General features: G+C 37.8%; 1 protein-coding gene across 1 annotated transcript; it reads right to left on the bottom strand.

Moving 5' to 3' along the window:
- Positions 1-498: 498 nt before the first annotated feature.
- Positions 499-16723, bottom strand: STARD4 (StAR related lipid transfer domain containing 4). The gene is made up of 6 exons (XM_081826468.1): positions 16508-16723; positions 9531-9644; positions 8574-8623; positions 4634-4760; positions 3656-3770; positions 499-2511 (listed from the first exon to the last, which is right to left on the bottom strand). Exons 2-6 carry the CDS (start codon positions 9633-9635, stop codon positions 2282-2284), a joined length of 627 nt encoding a protein of 208 aa, XP_081682594.1. The 5' UTR covers positions 9636-9644; positions 16508-16723; the 3' UTR covers positions 499-2281.
- Between the last annotated feature and the right edge of the window lie 2135 nt (positions 16724-18858).

The following is an 18858-nucleotide window of genomic DNA, read 5'->3' as shown; positions in this document are numbered from 1 at the left end:
ATCAACTATGCCTCTACGCATAAAAACAAAACCAGATAAAACCTACTCTGATCTTTTTCATCTTCTGTATATTGGCAACTGTGCTAAACTTTGGTTAGATAGGAGTCTGCAAACAGGCAAAAGGGGTCTTTTTGGTTGATAGAAATGTTCTAAAACTGGATTGTGGTGATGACCGCACAACTATAAATGTATTCAAAAGTCACTGGATTGTATACTTCCAGCCAGTTAAGTTGTACAGCGTGTAAATTATACCTCAATAAAGCTGTTTTTTAAAAAAAAAGTGCCAACTAGAGCCCAGCAGATCTAAAGTGCCATCTAGAAGCTGCATATAAATTTCAGGTGATTCAAATATTATTTTTCAATCTATCATATGACTCAATATTGCAACAAAAATTTTTCCGTGAAGGTCCTTTCATGTGCAATGGGTCCAATTCAGCAGTGGATTATGTAGTCACTAATTGGAGGTATAAGTTGAAAAAGACAAAGAGAACATTAGAGTCACTGAGTGGACAGTTTATTTGCTTTAGGGGTATCCAGCTCAGGCAACAAGAGCACCCAGCTCAGGCAATCTTATCGCAAATCCCTCACCCAATCTGGGCATCATATAATTGGACATCTGCTGGCATTCACCATCCTAGACAGAATACTAGAATATAAAATATAGAGTATACAAAAATTAATCAAAAAAAAAAAAAAAGAAGAAGAAACAAAACAATGGATACAGTAAGTACCACATAAAGAACTCACATTGAACAGGAAGATAAGATTTCAAGACGTGTGCCCGAACACAAACATAAATACAAACATTTGCATGGATATACTGAGTTGCCTCAAGGTCTCATTTTAGAAGTAAACCAGGTGGTTATTCTTTTTTTTTTTTTTTTAAGATTTTATTTATTTGAGAGAGAGAATGAGATAGAGAGAGAGCATGAGAGGGGGGAGGGTCAGAGGGAGAAGCAGATTCCCTGCTGAGCAGGGAGCCCGATGCGGGACTCAATCCCGGGACTCCAGGATCATGACCTGAGCCGAAGGCAGTCGCCCAACCAACTGAGCCACCCAGGCGCCCCAGGTGGTTATTCAAAAGCCAAAGAATCATCTGGAATGTTAAAATCATTCAGGAATGTTCATTTAAGGCAGCCACAGAATAAGGGACCTATTATAGTCCATGCTTGTTATAAAATGACTCATCCAGGCATGCGGACAAATCTATGAATGTATTTGTTAAAGTTCCAGACTGAAGTTATGTCACAACTGTGAATGTTTATGATGTACTTAGTAATACTTTATGAGATGAGTGATACTTTAAAACTGAAATGTGAACATGGATCAAATGCGAAAGACTGAAAATCTGATTATTTTCCTACAGAATATCACATACTTCGAAGAATTAAGAGCTATTTCTTGAGGGCTTATTTTAAAAAAACAAAACAAAACTAAAACATGAACAAGACACTCACTGGATTTGATTTCTAGACAATTTGCTGTTGTGTGAATATAGGGTACCACCAACCAGTTCACACAATCCAATCAATGTGGTGTCCCCAGCACATATTTGGCAGTTCTTTGTACTGTTTTATCCATGCATAAATGCTTTTTAGGCCTTCCAAAAGAAACGCACAGAAAGATACAAATACATTTTTAAAGATATCCACAAAATAATGTTATCTAGGTATCAAAACAATTGTATTTGAATTGTATCTATACTACTGTATCTATTCTTTTTCTATTTCTGATTTTTTCAATACTTAAAGTAGTACAAGTCACCTGACAATGAAGTTCACCTTTATAAAATATAGTTTTTTCTTTAGTCCAAGATACTGGCGAATTCACAGAGCATACCAAAAGTAAAGCACTAATATTTAGCTTCCAAAAATAGTTAAAACTTAGAAAATGTTCCTAAAACTCTAAAACAGGTGATTTTAACTAACAACATGAAGCTTGTGCTTTCTCTAATTTCCAGGTAGCCAAAATATTCATACTGAGGCAGTATTCAGTTTCTTAAGAGTTCAGGTCAAAGAAGTATACCTACATCTTCATGGATGTCTGTCATTCTCTCCATGCTTAGACACACTGCTGTACCAAACAGTGTGGAAGTCACTGTCTAAGAAAATGGAAATGCCCTCTCTTAGATAACTATTTACTTCAGGAATAAAATAAACCAGCAAAGCACCTCAAATTTTTCTATAGGCTACACAGAAGAGAGGAAAGGATGATTTTCACAGCCCATGCAGCTGAGAGAAAAAGTTGATTTGGGGGACTATCGTACTACAAGTTAAATGTATTATGCCTTTTGTAGGGCTTTTTGTAAATCACCATAGAAGTTGACTAAAGTGCTGGCCATAGCTGTATCTACCGCAGACTGAGGAATCATCCCGCGTAGATCTGTCTGAATGTAGCCTGTCAAAAGACTCTGGTGTGGATTGTCTTTATGTGGAACACAAAACCAACCACAAGGATGGTTATATCCACGAATAAATTCTGGTCTCTTTTCACTCCAGTCAACACTTAGCCCTACAAGGAAATTTTAAAATAACACCATTAATAGCAGTGACTGAGATTAGTCTACAACTCTCATACAATCATATTATCAGATTTCTTGTTTAAATATTTTTCTTCTTATAGTAGGAAGGGAAAAATGAAGGGGGGGAATTGGAGGGGGAGACGAACCATGAGAGACTATGGACTCTGAGAAACACACTGAGGGTTCTAAAGGTGGGGGGGGGGATGGGTTAGCCTGGTGATGGGTATTAAAGAGGGCACGTTCTGCATGGAACACTGGGTGTCATACGCAAACAACGAATCATGGAACACTACATCAAAAACTAATGATGTATGGTGATTAACATAATAAAATAAAAAATGTTTTTCTTCTTACTCATGTAGATGAAAACTAAGCCCCAAGAGTGACCATAGAAGAATGAAAAAGATAATTACCAAGTAGAATTCTGACAGAGGGCTAGAGGTAATGGGGAAAGTTCTAATCCCATCAGAATAGGTAACATTATGTCATCTTGGTAACTCCTTGGAAACTATGAATCTTGGCTGTAGCACCCAGGCCTCAAGGTGCCAAAAATCAAAACTATGGTACCACCACTACTCCCTAAAGGCACTACCACATCCAACTTTGGTACTGGCTGGCTAAGAGTAAACAAGCAGATATTTACCTACAACTGCCAACTCGAGTATATACGATACACAAAAAAAGATTGATTTACCTATAGATATATTTTAGGAAGCAGGAGCCTTCTAATAGCAGTATTTTTCATTTTTTAAAAAAATATTACACAGCTCAAGGAAGGAAAAATATTCTAACACACCATGCCTATTTTTTCTATGGATATGACTAAGAAGCTATTTTCTGAGAGTGACTTAATCTGCTTACTACATCCCTTTCTCAGAGGCAGCTACGTGATTCCTGTTTGTTAGCTGTGACCTGGAGGATACCATGTAACTGAGAATAAAAACTTAACCAGAAAGATTTCAAAACCCTTCTTGATACTGTTATTTTAATTCCTGTGATGTAGCATTTGCAAAGCTTAGTGATCATAAAATAAGTGTGAAGGCTGAAAATATATCTCACATAGACACATCCAGCTGGGAAAACTCAAATATTTAAGACAAATGAAAAGAAAGTATAAGGTTTTGAGATCATTACCACAGGACAAAAGCCCTTCTTCATAGCCCACAGTGTAGGAGAAATCAACAAACTCTCTCGGGGAAATTATATTCCAAAGCTGACCAGCAGTAGTGTAACGCATCACACAGCAATTCTGAAAGAGAAGAGGCGACAGTTGTTACTACTTAGGAAACATATATGGACTCATATACCATAAATTAACCCTTAGTAAAAAACTAATACTCATTTAAAATGTATTTATAATTCTTATTAATAATAATTTTACAGTGGTTCTGATAGGTTTAGATCTCTAGTCTAAACTTCATGGCCACTGTATGGGAATGAATAAGGTTATGATTAAAATACAAAGAGGTAAGTTACCCAGTATCTAAATCTCTAACTCAATGCAGTGGCCTTGTATCCTATATGATATTCAACACGGAAGTAGGTGGTGTAGACTACAGGTGTTTAAGATAAAAATCCACAAATATTTGGACCAAAATACCAAATGTTTCAATAAAGAAATTCAAACATGGGAAAAATGAATTAACAAAAATAGAAAAAGAGGACAACCCACTTTGGTTACATCATTCTCTAATGCCTAAGGTGGCATTTTTATTTTTGGTCTTTGATTTTGGCTTAACATTAATGGAAAAACCTACATACGATTACCTAGAAACCTGAATATGATGGTGTTGTTTTTAGAATTTTAGATTTCAGAATCTCAACTTAAGTTTTACAGTTAAAGAGCTGACAGTTTTCTTAAGCAGCAAGGGTAGAGCTACTGTGTAAAACAAACACAGTTCTGACTAATACTCATTAATATGAGGAAACTCAAACTTTTTAAAAGGCAGAAAGGATTCCCCTGTGAGATCTCTGCCACGACTACTTACTCTCAAAACAATGAATACAATGAATACAAGTAGGTGCACGTGCTCACACTCACATGCTCTCTCTCACATGCACACACATACACACACACACCCAAAATCTGAAGTAATGTTTCTAAATAAATACCTCTTCAAAGTGTTCCAAAATGTCCATTGAAGTCATTAAGCTGTCCCAATCCAAGCGACAGGGACCTGGGCGTATATGGTCTATGACACTATTGATGCTGTCATCTATAACACCTTGGGCTTTGAAACTGGAGAAAAAATATTAAGGTCAAATGCTATTAGTATGAAAAATTTCAGCACGCCCTCATAGTTCAGAGCTAACTTCAAAAAGAGTAAAAGTTAATACAGCTTTTTTTTTAAAGGGAATAAATCCCAACAGTTTTTCTGATAAATTAAGTTATTTTATCAGAATGTACTCTTTGCCCTCAAATCTAACAAGTGATCTGAAGGCTAAATTATGTTATCATGAACATAGGAAAGTACCTTCATGTTACGGTGTAGCCGAAAACAGTCCATACAACACTCGAGCTTCATTTATTCTGTATGCTATTCTTTTCTCAGGCTCTAACATGTTATTAGTATGCACATATTCTTACTCTGACTTTCAAAAACTTTTTTACAGGAACAGAAAAATAGGTCACCCAGGAATAGCACACAGAGGTTTGACTCATGAATAGTATCAGAACTCGACATATTTCAAAGGTGGCACTAAGTATCAGTGGGGAAAGGATGTACATTGCATAAATGGCGCTTTGATTCAGTACTTACCGTAAAGAGAAATTAAAAACTGAATCACTACTTGACACCATTCAAAACAATTAATTCCAGACAGACTAAAGACCACTACATAAAATTTAAAACTTTGAGAAAAATACATCTTTGTGCCCTCAGGATACAGGGGGATTTCTTGAATACATAAAACAAACAAAAACACAAATAATACAAGACAGTTAAAATTAAAAACTTGCATACCACAAATGACAAAATAAGTAATTTCTTTAAAAACTAGCCATAGACTGGAAGAAGGTATGTGCAACACATATAAACAGCCATAATTATTATAGAGAATACATAATTAATTCCTATAAACCAATGAGAAAAAGACAATCCAAAGAAAATAAGGACAAAAGATACATTAAGATTGATCGGAAATGTCAGTAAATTTGGAAAAGATGCTCAACTTCACTCATACTAAGTAAATACTAACAAGATACCATCTCATATCCCTGAGACTGGCAGAGTAAAAACATAACAAGTATTGAATGGAAGGGAATGAGAACTCTCAAACTGCTACCACCATTTTAGAGAGCAATTAATTTGGCAACGTCTACAGTAGTTGAATGATGCGTGTCCTTAAGACCCAGGTACATACCCAAAGAAAATCACACATGTGTACAGAAGGAGACATATACTAAAGAAGTTTACTATAGCACTGTATTTTATAAGGAAGAATTGTCAACAACCTAAAATTTTACAAACACAGCTAAACACATCGTAATATTTTCATATGAACGTGAAAGAACAGATCTGCATGTAACAACATGGCTAAATCCTGAAAAAAACACTGTATTAAATGGAAAAAATCAAAAGCAAATTACTAAAGGAAACACACACATATATATATATGTGGTCAAAGTATAAAACAGGAATACACACTTTAAGACAGTAGCTACCTCTGGGGACAAAAGAAAAGAAATTAGAGATAGATTGGCTTTAACTCTATCAGTAACATTTTGGGCAGGTCTTTTGAAAAGATTTTTTTTTTTAAAGCATCTGAAGCTGTTTTATCATTTTGTAAGTATTTCCAGCTCAACCTTACACTGTCTCCCCCATCCTAAATCTGCTCTTCCCTCCTGTGTTCTCTAACTTGGGGTGGAGGGTGGGAATGGGGCACTACAAATTAATCCCAAATTAGATATCTGGGATTCAACTTTTGACTCTTTTTCTCTTGATCCCATTTCAATAGTCAGAATAAAAGTCACCATGTTTTATCAAGATGACTTCCTAGATGTAAAGTGCTTAGGACAATATTTGGCTCTCAATGAATGTTAGTTATCATCACCACCACCACCATTAGATCCCTTTCACATTCACTTGCCCTTTTCAACTCTCATGCTACGTCCTTAGTTTGGGCACTCTGTGTCCAACTCAACACTGCAACCATTTCTAGCTCTTTGGACCATGTATCTCTTGAAGTTTCTGAAAAAAAGCCGAAGATCTCTTCCCAGGAATATAACATTGACACAAAATTATGTTTATGATCTTAAGGAAACTTCAAGAAGCTAGCCATGGACTCCCAGGGTAAAACCTCTTCTCTAAACTCTCCATGCTCATTTCCATTTTTCACAGTGCTATCAGATTAAGTTCAAAATCTCTGACGACCTGGGAGGTGGGAGTAAGGGTTGAGCAAAGGTAAGCACAATATTGAATTCCTTACTTTAGAATTCAAAAATCCTTCAGACATATGCTCTCCCTACCCTCATACTTTATGCTCCAGCTATACAAACATCACTTCTACTTCCCTAAACAAACTCCTTGGAGTGTTTTCCATCTGTGTTTATGTAGTAGATGCAATCCCCTCTGCCTGGAATATGAATCCGTCCTTCATTCCCTAAGAAATAACCCATTCTTGCTTTAAAGCTCAGTTCATATACTAGCTCTTCAATGAAGTCCCCTCAAATCACCAAGCATAATGCTCCCTTGGCACTTCTCTGTGCTTTTCAACCCCCACTGGGAATCAGTGATCTAAAGGATTAACTTCACACTTGCTTACAATGCTTAATCCACAACTCTAGTTTCCTGGTCCTTGTCATAAATATTGTATAACTCATCTTTCTGGAAATGCTATCTTTGGTATTATACTTGAGAACACATAGTAAGTGGGACCCACAGTTTCATTTTTAAAAGGACTGAGTCCCAAGGATACGAGCATTCCACTCCAATTACACAAGGCAACTGTCTCTCTACTGGCTTTAAAAAACAGTATTTTTTCCTTCTGGTGAAAAGTATAATTCATGTTCAACTATATGCAAATATCAAAAAATGAAAATAGAAATCACCTATAAAGCAGCCACCTCAAGGTGTGTATTTGGTGTTAAGTAAAAATATTTTAATACATAAAAATTAAAGTCAACGCACAATTCTACATGCAGTTTCATATTCTGCTTTATTCACTTTACAGCTTGAGCATTTTCTTGTGTTTTAAACTAATATTTGAAAACAGTTTTTAAAGAGTGTAAAATATCACGTTTCAAAATTTAACCATCTCTATTGATTATTCAAGTTGTTTGTAATTTTTAATATTATAAGTAATGTGATGGAAGAGATAAGTACTTAACTATTATCTTTCTTATGATTTCTTTAAGATAAATTCTTAAAGTATGCTACAGCACTAAGTACATATAGAAGAATATTAGAAGGGAGTTATACACTGTGCTAAGAAATTTAAGATTTTTATAGGCCATCCGATATCATTATTTATGATTTCCCTTACTATCAACTCAGTCCACAAGAGATATGGACACTTTAAAGGCTTTGAATTCATAAGGTGATATGCTTCTTCAGAAAGTTTAAAATCTTTTTTTTTAATTTTATTATGTTAATCACCATACATTACATCATTAGTTTTTGATGTAGTGTTCCATGATTCATTGTTTGCGTATAACACCCAGTGCTCCATTCAATACGTGTCCTCTTTAATACCCATCACCAGGCTAACCCATCCCCCCACCCCCCTCCCCTCTAGAACCCTCAGTTTGTTTCTCAGTCCATAGTCTCTCATGGTTCGGCTCCCCCTCCAATTCCCCCCCTTCATTTTTCCCTTCCTACTATCTTCTTCTTTATTTTTTTAACATATAATGTATTATTTGTTTCAGAGGTACAGGTCTGTGATTCAACAGCCTTACACAATTCACAAATCTTAAAAGTCAAATTTTACTGGCAATGATGATTTAGTGATCATTTATATATATAATATATAATATATATAAATATATATTATATATATATATGAAGTCTGGCAATGTCTTAAGAGCTACATAAAACTACAAGAATTTACTTACAGGTATCCATTAAATTCTTCTGAAGGTTTTCTCCAAATTGTTACATCTTTCTGGAAAAATAACAAACAGTATACGGGCATAAATCATTACCTAGGTGGAACTCTGGATATAAAACTGACAATTTCAAGTTATAGAACATCAGTCTTTGCATTAAAATAAAACTTAAGTAAATATTCAAAGAGATACATAAAAGTCACTTATACCATCAAAATGATCCATATTTGATTTTCTTCTGTATCCTAAAGTTCTTCACATCTTGCTTAAAGTACAGACGTCCAAAACAGATTTCTCAGTAGTTTAATGAGATGCAAACCTTGTTAAGATCCGCACCAGGCATTATTATTTGCCTCACTCCAATCTTATCTATTTACCATTACTGACACATTTAGACTAAGACAAGAGGAATGCTAAATATTTCATTCTGAACTTGCTCATATCTTTTTTAAAATCAAACAATTCACATCTATTATGACAGTGTGACCTTGAATTAGTCCCTACATCTTTTTTCTGTTCATTTCCCAAGAAATTCTGAATATCAGACTAGCTAGAGTACTTCACTAGAAGAGTCCTGGGTTCTAGGGTTGTGATAGTTTGGACAAGTCATACCAGTAGAAAAGAATACTAACTGGCCACCCTCACAGGCTTGTTGAAATATCTGGAACTATTTCAAACTATCAGTACATGTTATATTTTATATGTTGACCTTAGAAGCTATTCTTTAGGCTCGTGTTGCCAGAGTCTATTCTCATGTCCAATATCTAAAGCAGTAATGAAATCAGTGCAGGATTATTGCTTTTGCCTTGGTGAGATGTCAAACCACCGACTTTATTATCTTAATTATCTATCCTGCCATCCACCCAAAGTATGGTTCCTATTTTCCCTTACCATTTTGAAAGTCATCAACCATCTCACTAGATAGAAGATAAATGCCATATATAAGTAATTTAAATAATTCACCGTTTTCTTGGCAACTCGCCACTTATCATCTTCGATGCTATGATACTGGATGAGAGTGTTTTTAAGTCTAGTTGCAAAAGCAGCAGCATCAGGCAGGCCTTCCATTTTTTTCTTCTGTTACAAAGACAAAGATGAGCATCAGCAAATGCCACAATTTGAAGCAGTAGACCAGTGAGTCTCAAATATGGCTTCATAATAGACTCACTGGGGAGCCGTAAAAGATACTTATACCTGGATCCCACCCCAAATCAACTAATCAGAATCTCTGAGAGTAGGACCTGGGCATAGGTTTTTTTCCCTAAAAGCTGCCAAGATGAGTAACACCTAGTCAAGGATGAGTATCACACATTTTAAGTTATTAAAATCACTCATATAAAAGTAAACTACAATCCTAGTTCCCTTTCTAAAGGAATATAATAAAAAGAAATACATTATAAAATTCTAGATAATGTAAAGAAAAAAATATTGCTGTTTCCAAACTACAAATATAAATACACAAGGAATAAATTTTTTTAAAAAGTCTTTACAGTTTCAGCCATTAAATTTTTAATTTAACATCCAACAGATTTAGGACTCATTCTAGAAAACTAATGACAAGCACAACTAGAAACCTGTTCATACATCCTTTCAGGTTAGGGTTACAGAACTCTGAACAATTTCAAAAGTTTGAAGAACTGCACCGTTTTCAATATTTTATATCATTTGATAAAGTGTTATAGGATTCAGTAAGGTATCTGTGTAAGGAAGGAGGTCATATGAAGACTTTTAGAACCATCAGTACAGCATAAACAAATGGTTCATAATTTTATATATCATTAATAATTCCAAAGATAAGCTACTGTTCAACATTGTTTTTAAAGAGAAATGATTATTAACCTTAAAGATAATAAACGATATAATGAAAGCTTCTGTAATGTTTTAAAAACATTGCTTCCCATCAAGAGGTGGTCTGTGACTGCATGACTTCCTAGGCTGGGTTAGAAAAGTCCATGCAGGCTCTGCAGGTTTCTTTTAGACTAATTGTTCTGGAAGCCTTTGATCAATATGCAAGCATGCAAAAACTCTGGCTATCTTGAGGCTGAAATGTGGAAAGGCTGGAGAAAAGGGGAAATGGGAAGAGAGACAGAACTCCAAAGTCCCAGATCCAGAAGCCTTTTTAGAGCTTCACCCTAATGGGTATCACCCTAGGCTCCCCTCAATTTCACTCAGTCTTCCATCTTAACAATTTATTTTATTTTTATTTATTTATGTTTTAATGTAGGCTCCACGCCCAGCATGGAGCCCAACATAGGGCTTGAACTCAGGACCCTGAGATCAGGACCTGAACTGAGATCAAGAGTTGGATGCTTAACTGACTGAGCCACCCAGGTGCCCCAACAATTTACTTTTAAAATGATAATTGAGCCAGTTGCTCAAAGACAAAGCCTAGGAATCACCCTTAATAGAAATTAAGAGATGCCTATTCACACCACCTCCTCTCATTGCCTAGAATATTCTTGTCCTACTGGTTTTCTTTCTGCTCCCCAAATAGGCCAAGCTTGCCACTGACTCTGGGCTTTGTACTTGCTATTTCTCTGCCTGGATTATTAGATCCCAAATCTGAGCATGACTAAAAACAACTTGTAATGAAAATTTCATTTTAAACCTCCTATCTTAATACAGCTTCTGCAAGTCTCTATTATAACCTTCTTTTAGTTTCTTCATAGTGTTTATCACAATCTGAAATTAACTTGTTTATTTATTGGTATACTATATTCTACCCTTTCACCATCACATCCCCAACTTATAGAGCTGGGGCTTTTGACTGCCTTATTTACCACTATATCCCCACCAACTAAAACATTGCCTGGAACATAATAGGCCCCTAAAATACTTGTTGAAGTGTGTTTGCTTCAAAACAGAATTGTTTGGTCTTGATTTTGTGTTCTTTTGGTGCCTTAGTGCACTCCAGTAAAAGAATAAAGAATTTTTCTTCTGTATCCTTCTGGGGAAAAGCTGCACAATTTACAGAACCATCAAGTTATTACTAAAAAGGAAATAAAGAGAAGATCTAAATGAAATGTCAAGCCTCAAACTTCTATGGAAATAAGGCTGCAATCCTCAAGTACAGATGCATACATAAGAATCCCCTTTGTTTTATTTTGTAGTAGTTGTAGCTGTTGACAAAGATTCCCTTCCTAGGCTCCTCTGAGTCCTCTTTTTGACTAGGCCTTGTTCTTGGGCTTGTCTTTGGCCCCTAAGTTCAGTTTTAGCAAGAATCCTGCTGAGCTAGTTTACTGAAACACCCCTCACCCTCAAAAATTCCTCATCCTACCCTTGATCTTATCATGCTGCTCTGCATGCAGCAAGAATCCCCTTTACCTCTAATGTTTCCTCTTAGCAATTTCCCACCCATTGACACCTATCCTGCTCCTTGGCTACAAATCCCCACTGTCCTTGTTGTACTCAGACTGGACTGCAATTTTTTTTTTTTTAAGATTTTGTTTATTTATTTGAGAGACAGAGAGAAAATGGGGTGGAGGGCAGAGGGAAAGAGAGAATCCAAAGCAGACTCCACGCTGAGCATGAAGCCAGACACAGGGCTCGATCCCAAGACTGCAAGATCATGACCTGAGCCAAAACCAAGAGTTGGAGGCTTAATCGACTGAGCCACCCAGGCACCTCCAGAACAGGGTGCAATTCTATACTGATGTATCTTTTCCCCTACTTTAATAGTTCTTGAGTAAGATTTGCCTTTGCCACTTTAACTTCTATCTACCTCTGGTTTTCTTTGACACTGTTTTTAGATATTAGATTTCAGGGCCCACTGCCAGACAGTCTGATTCACTGGGCCTGTTCTGGAGTAGGCCCCCAAAATCTAGGTTCTATAAAAAGCCTCGCTGATCATTCTGTTATTCAGCCAGGGTTGAGAACCACTATCTAAAAACTAAAGATGACAGAAATAAATCAATATTGTAGTCAATATTTAAATAGCATAGAACAAAGCATACAAGCCATTAAAAATGATAAACAAGATGTTATAGAACTGTAGGGGAAAAAAAAACCTTTTTCTCTACTCTCTTAGATTCTGTCTCTGGGACCTGCAGATTAAAGTGAAAGAAGGCACACAAATTTTATTTGCTGTTAATATTTTATTTTTTATATACGTAGAGGCCTTCACAAAAAAGAAAGAAATGGAGACCCAAAAAAAGCAGTTAGACTTAGGGCTTCTATACCATTCTAACAAAAGGTGATAAATTACGGAAAAGTGACAAGACAAAGGAAAAGGAATTTGGGATTCTAGGGGTGGTAAATTATGAGAAAGTAAATATATGAGACAAAATTAATAGAAAAGAAAGTTATTGTAGTAAAGTAAGTTTGTTCAGACAATTTTGGTGCCAACTCTACCTCCAGTGATGAGTTGTTCTCCTAGTATAGGAGAGGGGAGAGGGAAGACCTTCACAAAGGGAAATTTATGTCCTACTTTCAGGCAGTAGAGGGAGGGAAAACAGCTCTTTCTGCATTTGCTGAATTGCCTTCAGCTCAAAATAATCCTTATTCCAAAGTGGCATATTTTGGGGCGGTGTATCCCAAAATATGGGAAACATGGGAAAGTATATATAGAAAATTCAATAACATAGAATTTAGGATCTATGTAAATGATGTAAGTGATGCAAAATATATAATAAATATAGATCCCACCCATAGACTAAAAGTGGATGAGCTCATTCAAGAAGTGTGCCAGTCAGGAAGGTATCTCATTTCCCCTCAAGAGACTGCCAACTTGATAGCCAGTACAATGACCTTAATCAAGGGTATGTTATAAACAAACACAAATTCTTAGATAAGACTTGAAAAACTAATTTATCTATTGCTGGGATCATTATGATTAAACAATATTCTTTAAACCCAAAGGCTGCCTGCCAGGTTCCTGTGTTTGGCCGGTAAGATATTTTTTTTTTTCAAATCTCCTTGATAGAAATCAAAGATGAAATGTAAAAATGTTATTATCACAGATGTTATCTATGTACAAATCCATTACACAAATGTAAGCAATAAAAACTTACCTATAAAGATGAGAATCTGGATCTTTAAGGTGCTTACCTTAGTAATCATTCCCTCTTACTGACTACTATAAAGCCTAAACTCCTTAATATGGCTTATGGGCCCCTTTATGATCTGGCTGAGCTTCACTGCCTAATTTCTACTCTTCTTTCTTGGACTCCCCTAAAGACTAGGTTATTTTCCCCCCCAACCCACCAATGTTTCTCACAGCAACTCTGTAACTATTCAATGGTCATCTTTTCCAATTTAACTATAAACCTTTTGGGACAGGAAATGTGACTTGTTCAATGTTATGCCCCTATGTCTAGCATGCAGTAGGAAGCCAGGAAATAAAAGTGGGAAAAATAGGTAGACAGTGAGCTACTAGTCTCACTTATGGAAGACCTCAAGATATCTAAGATGAGCCTGTTTACACCAATCATCCTTGAGCTTCTGAATGACTAAAAATTCCATTGCCATAATTAAACACAGCAATTTCTCAAGGAAGTCTACTATTTTATTTACCACACATCTAGTATCTACCAGGTCCCAGAACTACAGATATGGATGTTTTTGCTCTCAAAGCTGACTTATTCCACCTTTTAAGTAAACTCTGAATTGCAACAACAACAAAGCTAAAACATTAAAAATTATTAATGAGCCTCTTTTAAGGGTAGTGGAGTAGGAGGAGGAAAGAAGGAGAACAAACAAGTGTAAACTCAGAAAGCTCTTTTTTAGCCCAAATGAAGTATTTAACCAGGCAGTTCATTCATCCATTCCAAAAATGGATTTTTTTCATCAAGATTAAGTCCAAAAGAGAATAATGGTTACTGTCTCAACTATCTGTGTGTGGGCAAGCATAACATATCTCTGGAAATATATTCCAGAATTGGGGAGCGAACACTAATGGGGTTATTATCAAGGTCTTGATGCTCTTCTAATAAAACAGAGTACTCCCATTAATTCAAAGGAAAGCATACACTATGCTCTACTGCAATCTCCACCTATGGAGAATGTAAGGAAAATGTTTTAAATACTAATCTGAACTCCCTCTTACTAATTCTTTCTTTCCCTTTCTTGACCTACAACAGGAAACTCTCCAATTCCATCACTTACATATCAGAGAATAGGTACCACTTAATCGTATCAAAATCTAGCAGCTCCTTCAAAAAGGCTGTATACTTTTGACAGTCCTATTACTCAGTGCTCAGTAATGTCCACCTTCATTTTTTTCTCTTACTTTTTTTTCCTTATTTTTTTCCCTTACTTTAAACTAACCTTTTTGTTCGTGTTTTCTATGCCCATTTCTTTGCAATGATCACTAGTGTAGACACTGGCTGCCATTGTAGAGGGGGCAGCCTGCCAAAGTCAGAAATTGTCTTGTGGCCATCTATCAGCACCATAGTCTTTGGCCAAGACAACTCCAGTTTTCATCAACTTTACATCACAGGGAGATGGCCATAGGTTCTATTTTAAATATGAAACATAATAAACATTTTAACCTCTAATAAAAAGTGAATGTCATAAAAATCTGTTTGTACCTATGTAGTATGATGAAGTCAGAATTTACTTGTTAAAGAAGATATTATCAGAATTGTTTAAACTTCCATGTCCCAATTGATAAGGGTTTTATGTGAATAGCTTCAATTTAACATGCCACAGATTTTCCCCAAGATGTTATGCAAACCAAGACCTTGTAAATTAAATTATATTATCTACCTAACATAAAAATTTCAGCATATGCTTGATTTCCAATCAATCTTGAATTTGTAATTTAGCTTTTCCAACTCAGTCAAATACAGTAGTTTCTCATTTTTGAGACTGGCTATAGCAGGAATCCAACAGGGAAGCCCACTTCCACAACGTGACCAATGCCCTTCCCTCTGTTTCAGTGTTCACTTTAGCTGATTCTAGTATCAGCTTTACAACAATGTTGAGATTTTTTACAACAGTTAAGGCAATATTAAATTCTAATAATATCTCAGCTTTGAGTCCAAGTTAATGTTTGAGCTCCTAATGCTCTAATCCTTTATTTAAAATAATAGCTAACATTTATTGATCATTTACTACGTGATCAGTCTTTCTGGCCACTTTAAATTGTATTATTTCATTTAATTTTCATAAACAACCTTAAAAGCTGATCCTATTATCCTTATTTTGCAGAGAAAGTACCAACAGAGAAACTAAGTCACTTGTCCATGATCACACAGCTAATAAGTGATGGAGTCAGACAGAACTCCAACTCAGGACTTCTGCCTTCAGAGTCTAAAAGTCTCTTCTGTAAAACACCGGAAGTTGATCACAAGCTGGAAGAGACTTCACATTAAAAAATCTGACATCACACTAAAGCTGTCATTTTGTCCTGGCTCCTGATCCCAAAATAGCTCAGGTGATCTTTATTAAATGCACATTAAGGATAACGGTAACTCTATTGAGGAATTACATGAGTTAAAGGACCGAAGCTGGAAGACAGTAAACCTAGAAAACGCTGCCTCTATCATCAGTATCACCTCAGTCAAAGCTTGCTGTGGGCAGATGGGGCCTTACGTTGTCGGTGCATCTACCACGAATCAGGAAGCACTGCGCCCTTCAAGGAACGCGACCTCGGTGAATCTTCACCATGGCCCTAGAAGCAAGGTTATTACTACCCATTCCCCATTTAACGGATGCAGAAACTGACGCCTAGCAGGCATCCAAGTCCTTAAACTGGTGAGCGGTGCAGAGAGGCGAGGTGCAAGCCTGAGATCCTTCTGGGGACTCCTTTCCTCTCTCACGGGTGAAGGCTGCACCCGGCCGGACGCCGCGGTCCGCCACCCCCAACGCCGGCCTCCCCAGCCCCGCTCGTCGGGGCCGCTCCGGAAAACGCACCCGGGAGAGCGCCCCGAAAGCCCCCATCGCCCTCCCTCCAGGCCGTCTCACTTCCGCCACGACTCCGCGCCCGCACCCCCGGCTACCTGAGATGAAGCGAGGCGTGGTACGCTGCTAGGCGCGCCGGGCTCGCCCCAGACTCCCCGCTTTCCGCGGCACGGACGCTCTAGAGCTCCTCCGGCTTCCCCGCCCCTCGGGGCTGGCAGCAGCCAATGGGCGACGGGCCACCGCTGCTCGCAGCCAATTGGAAGGCACCAAGCCCCTCAGGGGAAGAGGGCCGAATCCCCCAGCCAAGTCCCCTGCCAGACGCCGGGTGCGACCGAAGAGCTTGTGGCCTAAGTTGGCCAGGGCAACGTGTGTTTGCTTGGATTGGCTGGCGCGGCAGCGTGCGGAGCGCTGATTGGTCGCTGGGAATGGAATGATTTCTCGTGCTTGTGGCCTGGCGCGAGCCGGGCCAGGGTTCCCTGCGTGTGTGTGGGTTGCGGGTGGGTGAGGCTCCGGCGGGGTTTCCCGCGACCAATTAATGGCAAAAAAATTTTGCGAGGCAGTAAATCCGGCTGGGAGAAATAGGAACACAGGAGGGAGTGAATGACGACAGTGAGGGATAAGGCCGGCCTAAATTCAGAGGGCTGGGGAGATGCACTATCGCGGAGCTGCACTACCCACCTCAGAACCAGAAGTCAGATGAAAAAGAGAAGAAAAGGCGCCCGGGAACAAGATGACGGATCCTTCGGGCCTCCACCTTCCCTCACTTAGAGCTGAAAGCGCTGTATGAGAAAGCATATAAACAGTCACTGCCACAAGGCGAATTGGTCTTCCGCCAAACGTTTGCCTTCAGATAAGGGAGATCAGAAGACCACCTTGAAAATAGAGAAAGCCGGTGGCTTTCGCAGCCTCACGAAGTGTTCTGGTTTTCATCTGACAGATGTTTGACAAATCTGAATACTAAATGTCAGGTGTTTACAAATTATATTTACGAGGATATGTGGTTTTAGATCCAAGAGTATTAAGGAACGCAGTGCTACACCATTAGTCATTTTTGGTAGACTTGCAATAAGAACAAATAATAATTCTTAAATTTTTAAGTTAATGTCACTGAAAGAACCACCAAACACCACTTGTTAGTTATTATTGGCAGATTTTAAAAATCTTACCTCATTGTTAAAGCTTACCTCATCCAGGGGCGTCTGGGTGGCTCATTCAGTTAAGCGTCTGCCTTCAGCTCGGTGGTGATCCCAGGGTCCTGGGATGGAGCCCTGCGTCTGGCTCCCTGCTCAAGTGGGGAGCCTGCTTCTCCCTCTTCTTCTGCCCCTCCCCCCCCACTCGTGTGCTTGCTCTCTCGGTCTACTCTCTCTCTCAAATAAATAAATAAAATGTTTAAAAAAAAGTTTACCTCATTCATAAAAGGAATAATAATTTGGCTGGTGATTACTTTTCATTATTTCACATGTAATCATCTGAAAAACTCACCCCCCTTGAGGGGCTCTTAAGTGGATTCAGTGAGGTATAAAGTTTACAGAGCACTTTTCCACACCATCTGAAATTATTACCAAATATGTATGCAAACAAGGACCATGATAATTGTCAATAATAACAAGCAAGTGACTGGAGGCTGGGGCATAGCTCTTAAGGCAGATTCCTTAATTTCTGAGTAGCTGAACAGGTCTGGCGGACTCTAATAATAGAGCTCTTAACCCTCACAAAACTCCTAATGTGTTTCACAGCTCTCTATGAGGCACCTGTGCACAGCAGTGAGGACCAGAAAGGAAAGACCTAATCCCTGCCCCAAAGGTTTACACAGTGATGGTGGAGAGGAACAAGTCCTCAAAAAGTAGAAAATTAGAATCTCTTATTAGGATTCAGCTGTGAACACATTGCTCAGCGGCTCTGCAAATTCTCTCACAGAACCTGGTAGAACATGTTTAAAACAAAATCAACTTGGCTTTTGTTGTTATTGTTGTGTTGTTAAGGGTTGCTGCATAAAGTCATCACACTGATGCCCAGTAGGGAAGTTTTTCTTTACCTTTTGTTCATCTGTTTGTGTGATTTTCTTGGTTAGAAAGAAGTTGGGGGTAATTAAAAACCATCCTATATCTATCAAAGTGGAATACTACTGAAAGCAAAACTGCAGGTTCAGAAAAAAGAACATAATATCATTTAGAGCTATTATTGACGGCTTACTATGGACCAGGCACAGTGCTAAACATTTTACATATATTAACTCATTTAATCCTGATAACAGCCCTGTAAGGTATGCACATTTATCACTGTACTCATGAGGGGATTGTAGTATATAAGGCCACAGACAAGACCCTCCTCCAAGTAGTTTGAAAATGGGGAAATAAGCTTTCTATATAGAGTTCAAGTTTAAAAGAGACAATGTACTTGACCAGCTCTAGGGAAGGTCACCCTAAAGTGACAAAACAGCTTCCCTGCC

The sequence above is a fragment of the Leptonychotes weddellii genome, chromosome 7 (assembly GCF_054177405.1).
Source record: "Leptonychotes weddellii isolate Sample4059 chromosome 7, ASM5417740v2, whole genome shotgun sequence".
In the NCBI taxonomy this organism is placed as follows: Eukaryota; Metazoa; Chordata; class Mammalia; order Carnivora; family Phocidae; genus Leptonychotes; species Leptonychotes weddellii.
This window is presented reverse-complemented; position numbering and strand designations above follow the sequence as displayed.

Bases quoted from the DNA above. Each gene is read 5' to 3' on its own strand.
- STARD4 (XM_081826468.1), bottom strand. From the start codon at position 9,635: ATGGAAGGCCTGCCTGATGCTGCTGCTTTTGCAACTAGACTTAAAAAC. The intron at 4,761-8,573 runs GTAAGTAAATTC...TTTTTTCTCCAG, and splicing joins GAAGAATTTAATGGATACCT to TTTCAAAGCCCAAGGTGTTA. The intron at 2,512-3,655 runs GTAATGATCTCA...ATTTCCTTGTAG, and splicing joins AGAAGGGCTTTTGTCCTGTG to GGCTAAGTGTTGACTGGAGT.